The sequence below is a fragment of the Giraffa tippelskirchi genome, chromosome 7, assembly GCF_054371585.1.
Source record: "Giraffa tippelskirchi isolate mGirTip1 chromosome 7, T2T-mGirTip1v1.2.pri, whole genome shotgun sequence".
NCBI lineage: Eukaryota > Metazoa > Chordata > Mammalia > Artiodactyla > Giraffidae > Giraffa > Giraffa tippelskirchi.
Window position 1 is genome coordinate 105,617,771 of NC_137281.1, and position 17,575 is coordinate 105,635,345.

Sequence of the window (17,575 nt, forward strand, 5' to 3'; positions counted from 1 at the left end):
GTAGCCCACCAGGCTCCTCTGTCCATGGGGATTCTCCAGGCAAGAATGCTGGAGTGTATTGCCATGCCTTCCTCCAGGGGATCTCTCGACCCAGGGATAGAATCCAGATCTCCCGCATTGCAGGTGGATTCTTTACCATGTGAACCACCAGGGAAGGAGGGTGGTCACAAATTTTGACTGATGTTGGTCTGATCTACTTGAAGGCCCCTGTACCATCTGCCAGCACCTCATAGCTGCTGGCTGGCATTCTTTGATTCCACTTCCAATAGTTCTACCATTTGCATTCCACAGAGAGAAGCTTCTACAACATAGAGACTGGGGACCTTAGTAATCCAATGATTCTGGGCCGGTTGGCTCATGTTAGCTTCAAATCACATAGCTTTTTTCTTGCTGGACACACAGATATTCCCCAAGGGGCTGGGTTGGGTTCAAGTACAGCCACCTGCTTTATGTAGAAGCAGTGACCACTTCCCACTACTGGTCTGTGATGCCAGACTTTTTAAAAAAACACTAATCTGTAGTCTTGGATATTTCAAAATTGTTTTTTCATTTACGGCTTCCTTGGGTTTTTGTTGCTGCACATGGGTTTTCTCTAGTTGTGGCACTCGGGAGCTACTCTCCAATTGTGGTGCACAGACTTCTCACTGCAGTGGCATCTCTCGTCGAGGCGCACAGGCTCTAGGCGCATGGGCTTCACTAGTTGCAGTGTGTGGGCTCAGTAGTTGCGGTGCACCGGCTTAGTCGCTCCACGGCACGCGGGATCTTCCCAGACCAGGGATTGAACCCCTGTACCCCGCATTGGCAGGCAGATTCTTAACCACTGGATCACCAGGGAAGTCCCAGCCTTCTTGATTTTAGATTTTCAGGAATGTTGTCTCTATCTCTGTGACCTGGCTTTGTAACCTGGCCTCTCTCATGACCATTACACCTCCTATCCAAAATATCTTTATAGGTTTGAACCCTAGTTATGCAAAAGGAGTTGAATTCTTTCCTGAAGGGTTCATGGGTCATAGCACAAATCAGCTGTTGTACACCCTGGTATAAGAAGTTCTAGGCTTAAACAGCTAAAGCCAAACAGCTTTAAGACAGCTGTGGGTCCTGTTACCTAAAGATTAAGAAGAGTGTAGGGAAAGAACTTAGCAACATTCCAAATAAAAGAAAAGATGGCCTAATCTCCTAACTGGTCCCTGAATTGGTCTTTTATTATGCTATAATAGCTGTGTTTGGTCATGGTCCAGGTTGGTAACTCAAGGTGAGTTACCTTGACTGGAGCCAAGGTCATGGCTCCAGGAATTCTCTCCCTCCATTAGCATACTTATTTCTTTCATATTACAAACAACAACTTCAAAAACTCCCCCTTGATGCCACATCCTTCTAAGCACATACTGCCCCATTTCTCAGTTTCCTTTTATAATAAAACTTCTCAGAAGAGTTGTCTCTATCACTGTCTTCACTTTGCTCTTCTGCTCTTCTCTTGAACCCTCCCTGATGAAGCTTTCATTCCTACCTCTCTACCCAAACAGCTCTCGTTAAGATCTCAAATGACCCTCATATTTTCAAAGCCAATGGCAAATTCTAAGTCTGTACAAAAGGTGACCTTCGACAAATGCTCCTCATTCTTGAAACATTCGCTTCCTTCAGTTTTTTGGGGTTTTTTTTTGCCACACCATGTAGCTTGTAGGATCTTAGTTACTAGACCAGTGATTGAAACCAGACCCCCTGCAGTGGAAGCATGGAGTCCGAACCACTGGACCCCAGGAAAGTCCCTTCCCTCAGCTCATAAGGACATTGGCCTCAAATTTTCCTGCCTCAAAGAGCACCCCTTCTTACCTCTTTCACTGGTTCCTCAGCTTATTGACCTCCAGATGCTGGAGCTCCAGGGCTCAATCTTTGGTATTTGTCTCTCTGCTCCCCATGATGGAAAGGTCTCCAGATTATTCCCTGAATGCCAGCCTTGTGCATTTAATTACCCACTTTACAGTGGGTCTGCATCTCAAATATTACATTTCCAAAACAGAATTCTTGATTTTCTTTCCCCTAAGTTTGCACCTGGGTCTCCCTATCAGTGAATGATCTCTTTGTTCTTCCAGGTCCTCAAGTGAAGAACTCTGGAGTCATTGTTGATTCCTCATCCAACCATCAGATTCCTATGTGCTCTCCTCTCTGAATATATCTTGAATCTGACCACCTCCACTGCTGCCTCTCTGACGCAAACCCCATCATCTCAGACTTGGGTCACATGAGCAGTCTGCTAACAGAGCTTCCTGCTCACGAAGCTGGAGTAACCAGCAGCTAGAGGAACTCTTCTGGGATATAAGACATGCCTGGGCACCCCTCTGCTCAAAACCCTCTGATGGCTCCCATCTCACTCAAAGTTCCTACGATGGCCCACAAGGCCCTCACGTCTGACCCACTCATCCCTGTAACATCGTCTTCCATGACTCTCATCCTCGCTTCCTCTGCTTCAGACACACACTTCTCTTTGCTCCTTCTACAACACACCAGAACACACGTAGAACACATCATTGATCTTCCCTTGGGGCCTCTGTCCTACCCTCCACCTGCCTAGATTGTTTTCCCCTTGAAGAGCTGCAAGAGTCACCCCTTCACATCTCCTCTGGAATGTCTTCAAATGTCATTCATCAGGAAGGCTTTCCCTAACCACTCTGTATAAAAAAGCAAGCCCTTCCCTCACCTTACCCCCTTACCCTGCTTCATTTTTCACCACGTGACATGTTTGTTTACTGTTAGTCTCTCCTTATTTGTGAGGACAGACACCTAGAACAGTGCCTGGGATGTGGCAGGAGTTCTGTAGAAATTCCTGTTCGTGCCAAATGAACACATGTCAACTGTCTTACACACAGGTGTCTCATCAAAACCATTGACTGAGGGACGTCCGTGGTTGTCCAGTGGCTAAGACTCCATGTTCCCAATGCAGGGGGCCTGAGTTCAATCCCTGGTCAGGGAACTAGATCCCACATGCTACACCTAAGAGTTCATATGCCGCAACTAAAAGGTCTCACATGCTGCAGCTAAGACCCAGTGCAGCCAGATAAATAAATAAATACTAAAGAATAAACAAACGAAAAAACACTGACTGAAAATATTGACTTCTTCCTTTTTTTTCCAACAGTGGAAAGTGAGTTTGAGAAAGGGTGGGATAGTTGCTTTGTGCTCGGGTACTGCAGTATAATTTTATTTCGGTCACTGCCGTTTTTGGAGTATGAGCTGACTACTTTATTTAGTTTATGTATCTATTTGGCTGAGGCAAGTCTTAGTTGCGGCACACCCGACCTTCATTGTGTCATATGGGATCTTTCCATGAGGCGCATGGATTCTCTAGTTGTGGCACCCCAGCTTACAAGCTCCTCAACATGTGAGATCTTAGTTCCCTGACTAGGCATCAAACGCTCAATCCCTTGCATTGCAGGGTGGACTCTTTATCACTGGACCACCAGGGAAGTCCCTGGGCTGACTAATTTTAACTGGAGCCATTGTTTATTTTTCTAAAAGCCTAATTATGTGGGGAACACATGTACATTCATGGAAGATTCATGTCAATACCAATACAATATTGTAAAGTAAAAAAAAAATAAATAAAACTGAGAAAAAAAAATAAAAAAAAATAAAAGCCTAATTATGAAACCTGGAAAAAATAAGATTCAAAATGAAAATATTAAAGGGTTGACTGCAATAGGACTTCTTAGTAAAGAGTGGATTATATTTAGAAAACAATTTATGAACACAAATACTGAATTTATCTCATAAAAACGTGTCATACTTTTTTTTCCCCAAATGGCATGAAGTAACACTATTTGAAAAGTGTTTCAAATGTTCAGAAAAATGTGTTTTCTAAAAATATTAGCAAAATAGGTTTCTTGATAATAATTTTCATCCTTAAAACCATTTACCAATGGATGGTTACATCTTCATATATGCTTTCATATCAAGAACAGGAAACACTATAGATGTGCTGCCTTAATAACTAAGCAATTGACTTCTGGACAGTTCACTCCCATGATCTTATCTGCTTAATGGAAACAACCGTAATTTTTAAAAGAGTCCAATAGCAATTATTAGGAGTTGCTTTAAGTCATTAAATAAATGGTTTTAAAAACATACAAGTAATTCTCTGAGGATAGATACATGCCAAATTCTACTATAACATAAAATCCAAGGGACCATTCATTTCTTTTGTAGTATTAGAATTTTGTTGTATCAGATAGATCCTAAAAGTAGGACATCATCTGATCCAGGGAGTTTTGTTCTCAGACATAGTACTAACTTTTGTGACATTTAGGCTGCACAAAACAAGTGAAGTCTACATTTTCATCAATGGATAGTGAAATGGGAAAAATAGGGGCAATGATCTCTCTCTCTCATACACACATACACTGTTACACTTGTATACTCTCACACACCAGAGAAACGTATATATAGAGAGATGTTGTCTTAGTTGTCAACTTCTCTCTCAGGAAGACTGCTTTTTCCTAAATTATATCTTTCCTAGTTCTTAAAAAATATTAAAATGTCCTTTTGTTTATGAAGTAATGGTGATAAACTAGTTTCTTCAAATGTTGACCACCCAATCTGTAAATAAATATTTTTTTGAAGTTTATTGATTCATGAAATTTAAAGTCTGCAAATGATAACTTTCTACTAAAAAAAAACTTAGCTGGTTTCCTTCTTTTCAGATGAAAGCCAAACTCTTCAGCCTGGCATTTGAAGCCTTCTATAGCTGGTCTTAATCTGCTTTTCTTACTTTCCTCATCATAATAAGGGCAGTCTGGGGTTCAGCCCTTGACCAATCTCACCCACTAAGGTCACTAAGATACCTTTAGCCTCAGTCGTCCTAGTTCCTGACCTTAGCAAAGGTCATTAACAGCCCCAACTCTGTGAGGGGTATGCAAGGAAAACCCTAGGAATGCACACTCAGTGAGCCCCTGAGTTCACAGAACTGTGTTTGGTTCCCAGTTTAGTGTTCCCCTTCCACTGGCAATGGGGCAATGCTTTGAATGCAGCTCAGACAGGGCCCTAAACACGAGCCTAGACCTCACCAGTTTCCTGTTCTCATGGACAACAACAGGTCCCCAAGGCAGATTCCAAACCCCAAAGTCACCTGGGACCCAGGTGCATGGATGTGCAAACCATCACTTATCACAGGGCCAGACCTGTATTCCAGGAAATTCCTTGCACCCCTTCTTAATGGACACTGGCTTCCTTTCCTTCTCTTTTCTCCCAGGCCTGTTAGCACCCAGCAGGAATCTTGGCTAAGACTTTGGGGTTATTACCTGTGTTACCTCCATATACTGCTTTCCACTATGCACTTTTTATTTCTCCCTAGCAGAGACTGTGTGCCCTGAACACCTTATCTCTCATTCCATGCCTCCCTAAACATTTCAAAGTCTAGTTCAAGCAAGCCTCCAAACACTTTATTTAGAAGGCTCATGCCAGGCATGGGAACACAAGGTAAATGACCCAGGCCCTGCCCATTAGGAACCCAGTCTACTGGGAGTGAGAACTAAGGGAGAATTCATCTCCCACCACTTAAACATCTGTAAGACAGGATGTACACTTTAATGCAACCATTATTTTAGGTATAATGAGGCTCCATAAATATTTACTGTATAAATATATGGAAAAAATATGACTTGATTTAACAAACCCTCAGTTCGTTTATTCAGCAAATATTTAAGCACCCATTGTGTGTTAGGAATATCAAGAATTCAGACAAGTTAGGGCTTGAAGGGACAGGCTCTACTGATGATCTAGTCCTATCACCTCATACAGACCAGGGGAGTCTACAGCTGTGCCCTTGATTTTGGGGAATGGAGTGTTGTGTGCCTTGAAATCAGGGTCCTGAGTACACACCTATCCTTCAGAGGACATCAGTATTCAGTTATTCAAGAAAACACATCTGACTTCCTAATTTATTGGCAACACCTACCCTTTCTTTTTCTTTTTTGGTTGTGCCATAGGGCATATGGGACCTTAGTTCCCAGGCCAGGAATCGAACCCTGACTCCTGCAGTGGAAGCACAGAGCCTGAATCACTGGACTACCAAGGAAGTCCCAACCTACAGTTTCTAGGAGCTTATTTTGTTAACATCTTTTTTTCAATTCAACAATAACATTTATTGGAGGTGCATTACATGCCAAGTGGTTGACACAGAGATCCGAGGCAAGGCCCCCATCCTGGAGAAAGTGAATTAATTCAGAGACTAAACTTGTAAACACCATATTGCTAAAGAATAGTGAGAGGCTTCAGAGAGGCACCCGCAGGTGACCTTCAGAATCAGAAAAACAGTATCTCTCCACTAGAAACAGACTGGCTTTTCTTTGGAGTAAATGAACCCCTTTGAAATTCAGTGATCACCTTCTCCTCTAGGGAAAGCCTGAGAAAGTGAAAAACACCCATAGGCCCCAGAGAAACCCTGAGACCCTCTCCCTGTGAAGAGAGGGGGGAGGGCAGGGAGTCCAGGGTGATGGGCAAACACTGCTGTCTCACTCTGCCCTAGGGAGCATTGCACGGGGGCTTCAGAAGTGTCTTCTCGAACTGAAAACATTCTGCTGGTAAAAATGTCCTAGACCTAAATAGAGAAAGCTTTCCTGTTATCCACCCATTTTAATTTATCTGAAGCCTGCTACTTCTTATTCGGGGTCCAGAGATAACCCCACCCACTTAATTCACAGGGGAGAAGAATTTAGAGAGCCCTAGAGAAAAGGGAGAAGCAGAGGTAAGAGGAGACCCCCCAGATAGTCCACTCAGCCCCCACGAGGCTGCCCTTTCCTTGTTGGATAGTCAGTTACACTTATCAGAACACACAAGTCCTGTTTAAAGCCAGCCCCGACAAAGTTAATCTGTTGAAAGTTAACCTCCACTGTGTTCACTGCAGGTCGCATTCTACATAGGACAGGATTTGGAGTTCATCTTCACAGAAATAAGAAAATGAAGGAAAAATACTTTCCTTCTTCATTTCCATTTCAGGAAAAAGATACTTTCAGCTTGTAATAAACACTCACCCCCTCCAAGTATCATGGTCTCCAAGAGCTAACTAGTGAAAAATTTTAAAGCAATCATTTCACTTACAGAAAAATCCTTCTTCTAGAGACAAGACAAAGACATTATGAAGCTCAGCAGTAGATCAATGCGAGGCGTAATGAGAACCGGTCAGCTTCCTGGGAGTTTGAAAACAGGTGAATGATTAATTCTCTTCACAGACTAAGAATATCAACAGACGCTAGCCTAGAAGTTTAAAAATCATGCACACCAGCAGACTGGAGTTGTGGAAAGTTCCTGTTCTGTTAAAGTTGATGACTCTTGAGGAACCAGATCTACAGGTGACATGTGAAAGAAGCTACCGGGAAGAAAAATAATATCCCACAGCAAGTCTGAAAGTGAACACCATCCTTCCCCACACCTATGACTCCTTTCTAATTCATTATACAATTGGTGACTGGTGCAGACACCCCATCTGTATCACTGAGGACCAGGGTCTGTGAAGGAAGATGTGACCACTTCTCAAGGCATTTATTTCATATAACATGGCTCACTTTTTTTTTTTTTAGTTCCTGAAAAGTCACCTTAAAGAAATTACCTTGAGCATGCGGATTTCTCGAAGGGCGATTTTCTTTATGACAGGGTCATCTTCTGATTCCAGAAACTTCTTGATGGCCACAATCTGACCTGTGTCCCTGTTTCGGCATTTGAAAACAACTCCATAGGATCCTTCACCAATTTTCCCAATTTTTTCATACTTCTCCATCACTGATGAATAAATCTTCTTAAAATGGATCTTCACATAATTTGAAAATGTCACTTAGTAAATACTGGGATGAACAGCCCCACTCAACGATGGGTCTTTGTCAAGGACCTAGGACAGAAGACTGCAGTTGTTACATAATTAGGAATCGACCCAGTCCCTTAAACCCTCGCCCCTCAGTCATGGCTAGATGACAGCCTGGAGTCAGCCGCCTTCGGTAACTCAAGCTTAATCCTCTGTTGTATACCCTGAAAGTTAAAATGTAACCTGTCATCCTAAACGAGCCGAGTTGTAAAACTATCTTTTCAATGTCAGGTTCATCCGATCTAAGACACATGAGCTGGCTGGAGGACCTGGAAGGTTAAGGGCTTCCCCGGTTCTAATATCGGGTCTCGCTTCCTTTTGGCAAGAAGACACCGCTCGGCTCCCCGCGGGGGCGGCGGCGGGGCAGAGCGGGAGGGGAGAGCCCCGCGAGGTAGGGTCCGGAGCCCCGCGAGGTAGGGCCCGGAGCTCCTCAGGGAGCAGGGCAACGCCGTCCTGCCGCCGCGCAGGGCCGGGGATAGACCCTCCTGAGTCGCCCTCGCTACCCACCCGCGCTCTGGCCCGCGCCGCGCAGCCTCATGCGGCGCCACGTGGCGGCCTGGCCCGCGCCTCCCTCCCCGCCCGGGACTCACGGCGCAGCGGCTGCCCTGCCAGCCTCGCTACAGCCTCGCGGACTCTGGCCCTTCTCTGTCGCAGCCGGCCAGCCCGCGATCCCTATGGGAACCGGCCTCCGCCCCGGGCTGGCCAGGGCGGGACCGCCGCGCCCATAGGCGTCCCTCCCAGACCCGGCCGCCGTGCTAGGTGCGGCGAGAGGCCCGGGTGGGCGGCCCTGGGGACCCGGGAGGAGCTGTGCGTGGCCTTCTGCCCCGGGAGAGGAAGCTTGCAAGATTGTAAACTCCAGCAGGTCGTGAAAAACGCAGCTCTGGCAGTCTGCTGCAAAGACGCCTGCGCTGGGAGCCGCGTCCCCCGCCACGCCCCACTCCTACTTCCCTCGCAGCCTGTGTACCACACAGGGTGATAACTGTGACCTCCTATTACGGGACTGTAAACGCCTTGAGGGCAGCCTCTGTGTCTGTGCTGGTCAGTGCTGTAGCAGCAAGTGACGAATGAATGAGGCAGAGAAAGGGATAGAGGAAAAGTGGAATGGTGACAGTATGACGACTAAACAGGCTACACTTCCTTCCCACTAGCTTGCAGGGCGGTGGGGGTGGAGGGGATGGTTCCACTAGAGCTGGGCTTATAACTTGGGAGATGGAGGCTCACAGAGCCTGCCTTGTCTTACATTCCTTATTTACATCCTTCTCCCAACTGGATCCTTCTCGCTCTGGTCTGAGCACAGTGATGGAAAATGAATGGACCTGGGGGAAATGTCAAAATATGGTAACTTGCCACTGGGCAGATTGCCTCAGTACTTTATCATCTTTTCCATTCCATGTGCCCAGGATCGAGATGGATGTTGTCCTGGAAGCAATAGCTGAAGAGAGAATATTTGTATGCTGTCTATGAAACGGGGACCAATCCTGTGCCAAGCAGAATGCCATTAAATGTAAATCTGGATAGGATTCAGGAAGGAGCTGCAGCTGGGAGGAGAGAGATTGGTGGCTGCCTTGAAAATAAGGTGGCGTATGGATGGGGTCCAGGGATGGGCTAGAGGTGGTCTGTGAACCCCCCAAAGTTGTTTGCAAATGGTGTTTTCTGTCTCTGTAGTTATGCCTCTTCCAGCATGTCATATAAATGGAATTATACATTATATAGCTTTTGGAGGCTAAGCTTCTTTCACTTAATATATTTGAGATTCATCCATGTTGTTGCATTTATCACTAGTCCCTTCCTTTTTATTACTGAGTAGTAGTCCATTGTATGGATATTGTTTATCCATTCCCAACTGAACATTTGAGTTGTTACCAGTTTTGGTGGTTTATAAACCAAACCACTATAAATATTAGTGCATGGTCTTTTGTGTGAACATGTTTTCACTTCTCTTGGGAAAATAATGCATAAGAGGAGTACTGCTGGGTCATATGTTAAGTATATATTACTGTGACTGCCAAAATGTTTTCCAAAGTGACTGTACCATTCTACATTCCTGCCAGCAATGTCCCAACTACTCTGCATCTTTGCCAACACTTGGTATTCACTTCTTTTGATTCAGTCATTCTAAAAGATGGGTAATGGTCTCTTGTGGTTTTAATTTGCATTTCTGTAATGACTAACATTGAGCAGTTTTTCATATGCTAATTTGTCATCTGTTTTCTCACTTAAAAGTTCCAGAAGGTTTTTGTAAATTCCTTGAGCTTTTCTCTGTAGACAATCCTGTCATCTTCCAAAGGGACAGTTTTTTTTCTTCCTAAGTGGTATGCTTATTTCTTTTCCTTGCCTTACTGCACTTAGTATATCCTCCAGTGTGATATTAAATAGGAGTGGTGAGAGAATACATCCCTACTACTAATCTTAGGACGAAAACATTCAATCGTGCACCACTAAGTATCTTTAACTAACTAGATTTCCTTGTAGGCTGTCTCTAAGATGGCCCTCAATGATCTCTGCCTCATGGTATTCATTCCCTTCCATTCAATGTAGGCTTGACCTGGTGACTTGCTTCTAAGGAATAAAATGTGTTTAAAGTAATGGCATATCATTTCTGAGATTAGGTTACAAACAGACTATAACTTCTGCCTTGAGTTTTCTCTTGTACTCTCTCGCTCACTTCCTCTGAGGGAATCCAGATGCCATGTTGTGAACTGCTCTTTGGCAAGGAATTGAGGAGACCAACAGCCAAGAAGACAGTAGGCACTCAATCCAGCATTCTGTGAGGAACTGGATCCTGCCAACCATCTTGTGAATGAGCTTGGAAGTGGATCTCCCTACCACCATCCCCACTCCAGTGAGTCTACAGATGACATTGTAGCCCCAGCAGACAATGTAAGTTCACTTTTGTGAGAGGCTTTGATTTAGAGGCACCAGCTAAGTCATACCCAGATTCCTAACCTCCAGAAACTGTGAGACAATAACTGTTTGGTATATATGCATGGGGGTTGTTACACAGCAGTAAAGAACTAACAGAGAAGCTTTTTATTAGATTGGGAAAATTTTTTTAATTGCAATTGACTGAAAAGTGTTTTTTTGTTTGTTTGTTTTAATAATGAATGTATGGTGAATTCTGTCAAATAGTTTTCTACATCTATTGAAATAATAATATGATTTTTCTTGCTTGGTCTCTTGATATAGTGAATTACTTTGATTTTAAAATGTTGAATCAACTTTATGTTCCTGGGATAAAAACAAGCTTGGTTATAGTATTCTATCACTTTGATGCATTCCTGGAGTTTACTAATAATATTTTATTAAGAATTTTTACCTTGTTTCTGAGAGATATCTATCGTTTTATTTTCATCTTTTTGTCTGTTTGGGTATCAAGGTAATGCTGATCTTATAAAATGAGTTGGCAAGTGTTTCTTTGTCTTATGGAGAAGTTTATATTAAATTGGTATTATTTAGTTCTTAAGTGTTTGGTAGAATTTGCTAGTAGAGTCACTTGGAATTTTTATTGCTGAAATGTTTTTCATTACAAATTTTACTTCTTTATTAAAATGTAGTACTATTCAGATGAGAGTTTGATCCTTGGGTCTGCAAGATCCCCTGGAGGAGGGCATGGCAACTCATTTCAGTAATCTTGCCTGGAGAATCCCATGGACAGAGGAACCTGGTGGGCAACAGTTCAAAAGGCTGCAGAGTCGAACATGACTGAGCAACTTAGCGTGCACTATTCAGGATATCTATTTTTTCTTGAGTGAGCTATGGGAGTTTATGTCTTTCAAGGAATTTGTCTGTTTCATCTAGATGTTTGAATTTATGGGCATAAAATTGTTCTTATATAACAGCATTACATTATTATCCTTTATATAGTAGTGTTCTCTCTCTAATTAAAACAATTTTTTTTCTATTTTTTGACCATGCCTTGAAGCATGAAGGATCTTAATTCCCTGACCAGTAATCGAACATCTGCCTCATGCAATGGAAACTCAGCATCCTAACTATTGGGCCACCAGGGAAGTTCTTGTCACTTATTATATAGTAATTTGAGGTATTTTTTTTTCCCCTTCTTATTCCTGATCAGTTTGACAAAGGCTTATCAGTTTTATTGATTTTTAAAAAAAACAGCTTTTGATTTAATTGACTTCTTCTATTGTCTTTCAATTTCATTGATTTCATCTCTTTTATTATTTTCTTCCTTCTCCTTGCTTTGCTTTTAGCTGCTTTTTCTAGTTATTTAAGATGAAAGCATAAATCACTAATTTTAGATCTTTCTTTCCTAATATAAGCCTTTAATGCCATAATTTTTCCTCTAAGCAAGACTTTATATGCATCCCTGACATCTTAATATGTTGTATTTTCATTTTCATTCAGCTCAAGATATTTTATAATTACCCTCATGACTTCCTATTTGATCCATGGGTTATTTTGAACCGTGTTGTTTAATTTCCAGCCATTTTTTTTTTAAAACAGATTTTCCATATGTCTTTCTGCTATTGATTTCTAGTTTAATTTGGTTGCTTTCATAGAAATCCTTTTGTGTGATTTAAATTCTTTGAAATGTGTTGAGGTTTATTTCAAGGCCCATAATATGGTCTATGTTGGTGAATGTTTCTATTTGACAATTTGAAAAATTATTTTTAAATGAAGTGGAAAAAGTTAATGTGAATTTCTCCAGAGCTACCTTGTCTGAAGTTCATTCCAGGCTAGTCTGGAAAATTAATTTACGGATTTCACAAGGTTCAGTATCCAAGGAGCCTGGAGTGTTGCCAAGCCCAGAAGTGAAGTAGGGAGCAAGCGTACAGTTATTTAAGCCTAACTAAGCAATGAACCAGAAAGCTGGTGGGGTCTGCAGCTATACCAGCTGTTGTATTTGGAGGAAGTTGGAGCAAAATATGAGAGAACAACTGGGAAAGGGAGACAGTTGATGCTACTATTTGGCCCAAAATGGAGGGATGCTATGACCTCTATACTGTCGAATTGGCAGTCAGTCCTTTCAGCTGGAAGACTGAAATTGGCTTTGATACTGAAGAATTATAGCTTCTCAGATGGCGCAGTAGTAAAGAATCCATCTGGCAATACAAGAGATGTGGGTTCGATTCCTGGGTTGAGAAGATACCCTGGAGTAGGAAATGGCAACCCACTCCAGTATTCTTGCCTGAAAAGTCCCAGAAGAGGAGTCTGGGGAGCCTGGCAGGCTACAGTCCATAGCGTCACAAAGAGTTGGACACGACTGAGCACACACATCAAAGAATTATAATTCCCAGGAAGCAGGGTTTCTGGGAAGGTAAGACATAGTGTGATATGTGAGTTCTTTTTCTCAAGCAAGTGCAAAGAACAGTGAAACATTATTATTTTCTATTTATAGCAATCTTTGATTTGTACTGCATAATTAGAGAGAATATTTCTGTGTCACTAGATAACACAAACAGTACTGTGGTATTTTAATCATTTAACGAAGCAATAAACATTCAGTAGAGTAACACATGGTAAGAGAAAGAGCGTAGGATTTGGAGTCAGAAGACCAGGATTTCCACCTTCTTACTGGTGTTTGATTTTGTGCAAGTTAATTACTATTGGCCAAACAACAACAGCAATAATTATTTAACTAGTACTTACTTCATGGCAGGCATTGTGCTAAGATTGTGAATGAGCCTTCCAACAGCCCTAGGAGATGGGCATCAATATTATCCCAGGTTTCAGGTGAGGAAAAGGAGTTTCAGAATGGATAAGTCTTGTGTTTCAGGACACAAAACTAGTGAGTTGTGATGTGAGGATTAGAATAAAGGAAGTCGGACTCCAGAACCTTTGCTCCTAACCCTTTTGCAAATACACCTCACACAATAGGAGTGGTTGTCAGGATTCTTGAGTTAATGTATAGGACATTGGGAGTTGACACAAGTACTTATGCAACATTAAAAATACCTTTCTTTTTTCATAGTTGCCAGGAGAGTAAGTCTTGTCATTATGCTTCCTTATCACAGTGGCTCATCAGCTTCCTCTGTGTGCAGCTCTCAGCTCTGAAGAGTAGACTTGGTGAGGTCAAGCAGAATGCTGAGGCGTCATCTGAGTGCCAAAACCAGGGCAATGCTTCAAGCTTTTTCCCCCTCACTTATGTTTCCTGTAAAGGAAAGGGAGCTTAGTCATTGCAATTTTCAAATGACATGGTACAGCCACTTGAGGAAATTTGAACTTACTTTCTCTGCTTTACATGGATTTAGAAATGGTTTCCAGGGCACATACAGAAAAGTTAAAAACTATCGTTTAGGGGTACTGCTGTTTCAGGCTCAATATTCACATTATCTCTAGTCTTTATAACAGTCTTCTGTGATTGGATTTGTTAATTGGTCAGAATTATTAACCATGAATACCCCATTTTACTAAAGAAGATGCTGAGGCTCTGAGAGATTGGTCCACGTACATGAAGCCACCCAGCTATCCAGGGCTGATGGCAGGTTTCAAACCCAACTCTATCTGTTTTCAAAGCTTACTCTCTGGCACTGGAAAATGGAGTTACAGCTAAGAACATCTTATAAACAACCTAAAGAGAAGCCAGGTGTCAGCCAGTTCTTCCCGACCAATCCCTGCTTAAACATTACAAAACCAGGTAGGTAAATAACTTTCCCCTTTATCTGGAGATAGGAAAGGCGAATCAGTGTAAATGCTGGGAAATCAATTTAAAAATAAAACCCTATCATTCTTGACTTTCTGTATAGGCACAACCAACAACAGAATAAAATGTTTTCATCCCTAATCAACATAACCTTAGTTATTTTGTATTTTCCCTTTAAATACTCATTGCATTTAATATGGAGAAGGCAATGGCACCCCACTCCAGTACTCTTGCCTGGAAACTCCCATGGACGGAGGAGCCTGGTATAGGCTGCAGTCCATGGGGTCACGAAGAGTCGGATATGACTGAGCGACTTCACTTTCGCTTTTCCCTTTCATGCACTGGAGAAGGAAATGGCAACCCACTCCAGTGTTCTTGCCTGGAGAATCCCAGGGACGGCAGAGCCTGGTGGGCTGCCGTCTATGGGGTTGCACCGAGTTGGACACGACTGAAGCGACTTAGCAGCAGCAGCAGCATTTAATATATGATAAACCTCTTCTGAAAGCTTTCTTTGTTTTTGAGTCTACAATGTCAATACTTTTAACAATGTCAATACTTTTTTGCATTTTCAGATTTTAAAATAACCACCAGTACTTTGCCAATGAACTCAAATGCTGTGAGAGCTCAGCAATATTAACATGAAACCCTGGAGGGTTTATGTGGTTGGCTCTGGGCCACCAGCGGGTGAGATAATGTATAAGTGAGACTTCTTCAGGGACTAAGTCTCCAGATTGCAAGGTATACATCTCTGTGCCACTTTGGACAGATGACTGCTAACCACACTTAATTATAGACAATCTGTGGACATTTCTGGGTTTACATGATTTTTGAATCATTATATTCTAGGAAAAAGATAAATTTACAAAAAAATTATGAGACAATAAATAAAAAAGAATATTAATTGCTTTCTGAACCTCAGCTTAAAGCTGTTGATACAGAAATAGCTGTTTGGGAAGCAACTTGTCTTGGGGGCTGACCTGGGTCAGACACCACACTGGGCTCTGGAGGCTGAGAGACTTCCTGGAGATCAAACACTGTCTCAACGCTCACAGCAGCTTGCCTGCCTCTCCTGGCGAGTGTCTTCCCTGGAGGAAAGGAGATATGAGAACTTGGAGGGCTGGAATTCACATTGTACTTTTTTGCTTTTCAGAACACTTCACCAGGTTCTGTGGAGAGAGGGCACATTCAGCATTTGAGGAAATAAATACAGAAACTTTAAATGACTTTTTCCACAGTCAAAAACCAAATCTGTTCTAGATAACAAACAGGCCTAGAACCTGGGTCTCAATTCTGAGTTGTATCCTTTCTACCATACTGTGGCTTCTAACTAGATAGCTCTAATTACACGGTTAAAGAAATGTGAATCTGCCTTAAGAAAACCCAGTATGAAAACAAATATTCATGAGTGAGACAAGGTGGAGGAGAGGGGCAGGAAGTAGAAACTATTTGCATTTAAAAAATATTCTTAAAGTGAGACTCTTTTCACACAGCTTCTTTTAGAAATGCGTCCGTTTCTTGAATGGAGTTAATACTCTAAGTCTTCTCAACTATCCCTTCTCTATAGAAACTTTATGATGCTTATTCATCGATGTCTAAATAACTCTTTGTACATACACAAACCTCTGGCACCCTGGGTACATTTTCCATGTCAACCTTTGAATTTTTAGGCGTTTATTGATCCAAAAGACCTGAATAGTTTCATAAAGTCACCTTGAAGCTGCATGCATGCCAAGGATTAAATGAAGATCATAGTTATGACCCACATGGGGAAATCCTATTCTTGTAAATAGCTGTCATAAGAATGGCTCATTGTCAAATATTAGTAGTGAGATATTATTGTGAGGCATCTAAAATGAATCCATGTGTAGGTCCTTGTAAAAAAGATGAATTAACCAATATCCGCTTTAAATGATAAGAACTCTTTCCTCTTAAGTAGCAGCATATTAATTTTTCTACAGTATCATCAGACTTGATGCTCCCAGTAAGAGCATGAACTCTGGAGCCAGACTGCCTGGGATCAAATCCAGCTCTACTATGAACCATCTGTGAGGCAAGTTATTCAACTTCCTTAGGCTTCATTTGTGTCATCTGCAACACAGAAGTCAGATACCTCTTAAAGCTGTGAATATTCATTGATGTTACATATTTATTATATTAACACCACCTGTAGTATTTAAGTGAACTAAATTACTCCAGTAATAAAAGACAAAACTAAAAAAAAAAAAGCTGTGAATATTAAATGGGAGCTATAACCATGCTGGCTTTAATTATTACTGTTATGATACTAATAATCTCTGTGTACTGTTTTTGGGTGGGGATTTCATTTACATTAAACTGTATTCAATACTGAAAACATATGTAAATTTAGACTCACTTACCACTTGCCAATCAAGGGAAAACATTTTTTTTTCTTCACTCACAGAACTAAGCAACATTCCCAGGGTTTCCACTCAGGAAGCCAAGTACTTCCCACTGGCAGAGCACACTCTTCCCACCACATTATGCTGCCCATGGGATGATCTCTAAGAAAGGAGCATGTGATGAACCAGGACGAACCAGACCTGGCTCATCTCTAGGTTCTATGCTTTTTTGGTTGTGTGAAACCAGGAAAATTACTTCATGTATTGGTCTGGGATTTAAGTTTCTTTTTAATTAACATTTCTAATTTCAGATAATTGTAGTTCCACAAGCAGTTGTGAGAAATAACACATAGAGATCTCATAAAATTTTCCCCCCAGTTTCCTCCAATAATAACCTCCTGCAAAACTATAATACAGTAAACTGGATATTCACATTGATCAAGTCAAGCTACAGAACAGTTCTATCACAAGTATCCCTCATGTTGCCCTTTCCTCCATCCCTGACCCCCAGTTGTGAATAACTTTTTCTGAGGGCATATGTGCTCATTTCTCTTTAAATACTACCTAGAATTGGAACAGCTGGATTGTATGGTAAATGTATGTTTAACATTTTGAGATACTACCATATGGTTTTTCAAAATGACTGTACCATTTAGCATTCCTCTCAGGTATATGTGAGAGTTCCGGTTGCTCCAGATCCGTGCAAGCACTTGGTACTGTCAACCTTTTTTATTTTTTATTTTTTAATTGTAGTAAAATGTACAT

At 41.8% G+C, this 17,575-nt stretch overlaps 1 protein-coding gene and 1 long non-coding RNA gene across 8 annotated transcripts in view; one reads left to right on the plus strand and one right to left on the minus strand.

Moving 5' to 3' along the window:
• The window catches only part of CDKL1 (cyclin dependent kinase like 1), a 57,213-nt gene extending 41,678 nt beyond the window's left edge, over positions 1-15,535 (minus strand). For 2 of the 6 annotated variants that reach the window (XR_014059889.1, XM_081511309.1), the window contains exons 1-3: positions 15,428-15,535; positions 13,763-13,958; positions 7,598-7,873 (exon numbers count right to left, since the gene is read on the minus strand). Coding sequence is in view for 3 of the 6 variants with exons in the window: in XM_081511309.1 (XP_081367435.1) it covers positions 7,598-7,765 (168 nt within the window). In the remaining 3 variants the exon portion in view is untranslated. Of the gene's footprint in view, positions 1-7,597; positions 7,874-8,029; positions 8,783-13,762; positions 13,959-15,427 lie in introns of those variants that run through there. The other 4 variants (XR_014059890.1, XM_081511308.1, XR_014059891.1 and 1 more) reach the window with 2 other exon arrangements.
• LOC145514170 (uncharacterized) lies at positions 8,896-16,675 on the plus strand. Of its 2 annotated transcripts, none has more exons than XR_014059897.1 (7): positions 8,896-8,956; positions 9,247-9,422; positions 10,531-10,726; positions 11,401-11,594; positions 11,769-14,444; positions 15,023-15,188; positions 16,409-16,675. It is a non-coding gene; the product is annotated as an uncharacterized LOC145514170 (long non-coding RNA). The 2 variants fall into 2 exon arrangements; XR_014059896.1 differs by having other exon boundaries at positions 8,896-8,950.
• The last annotated feature ends 900 nt before the right edge of the window (positions 16,676-17,575 follow it).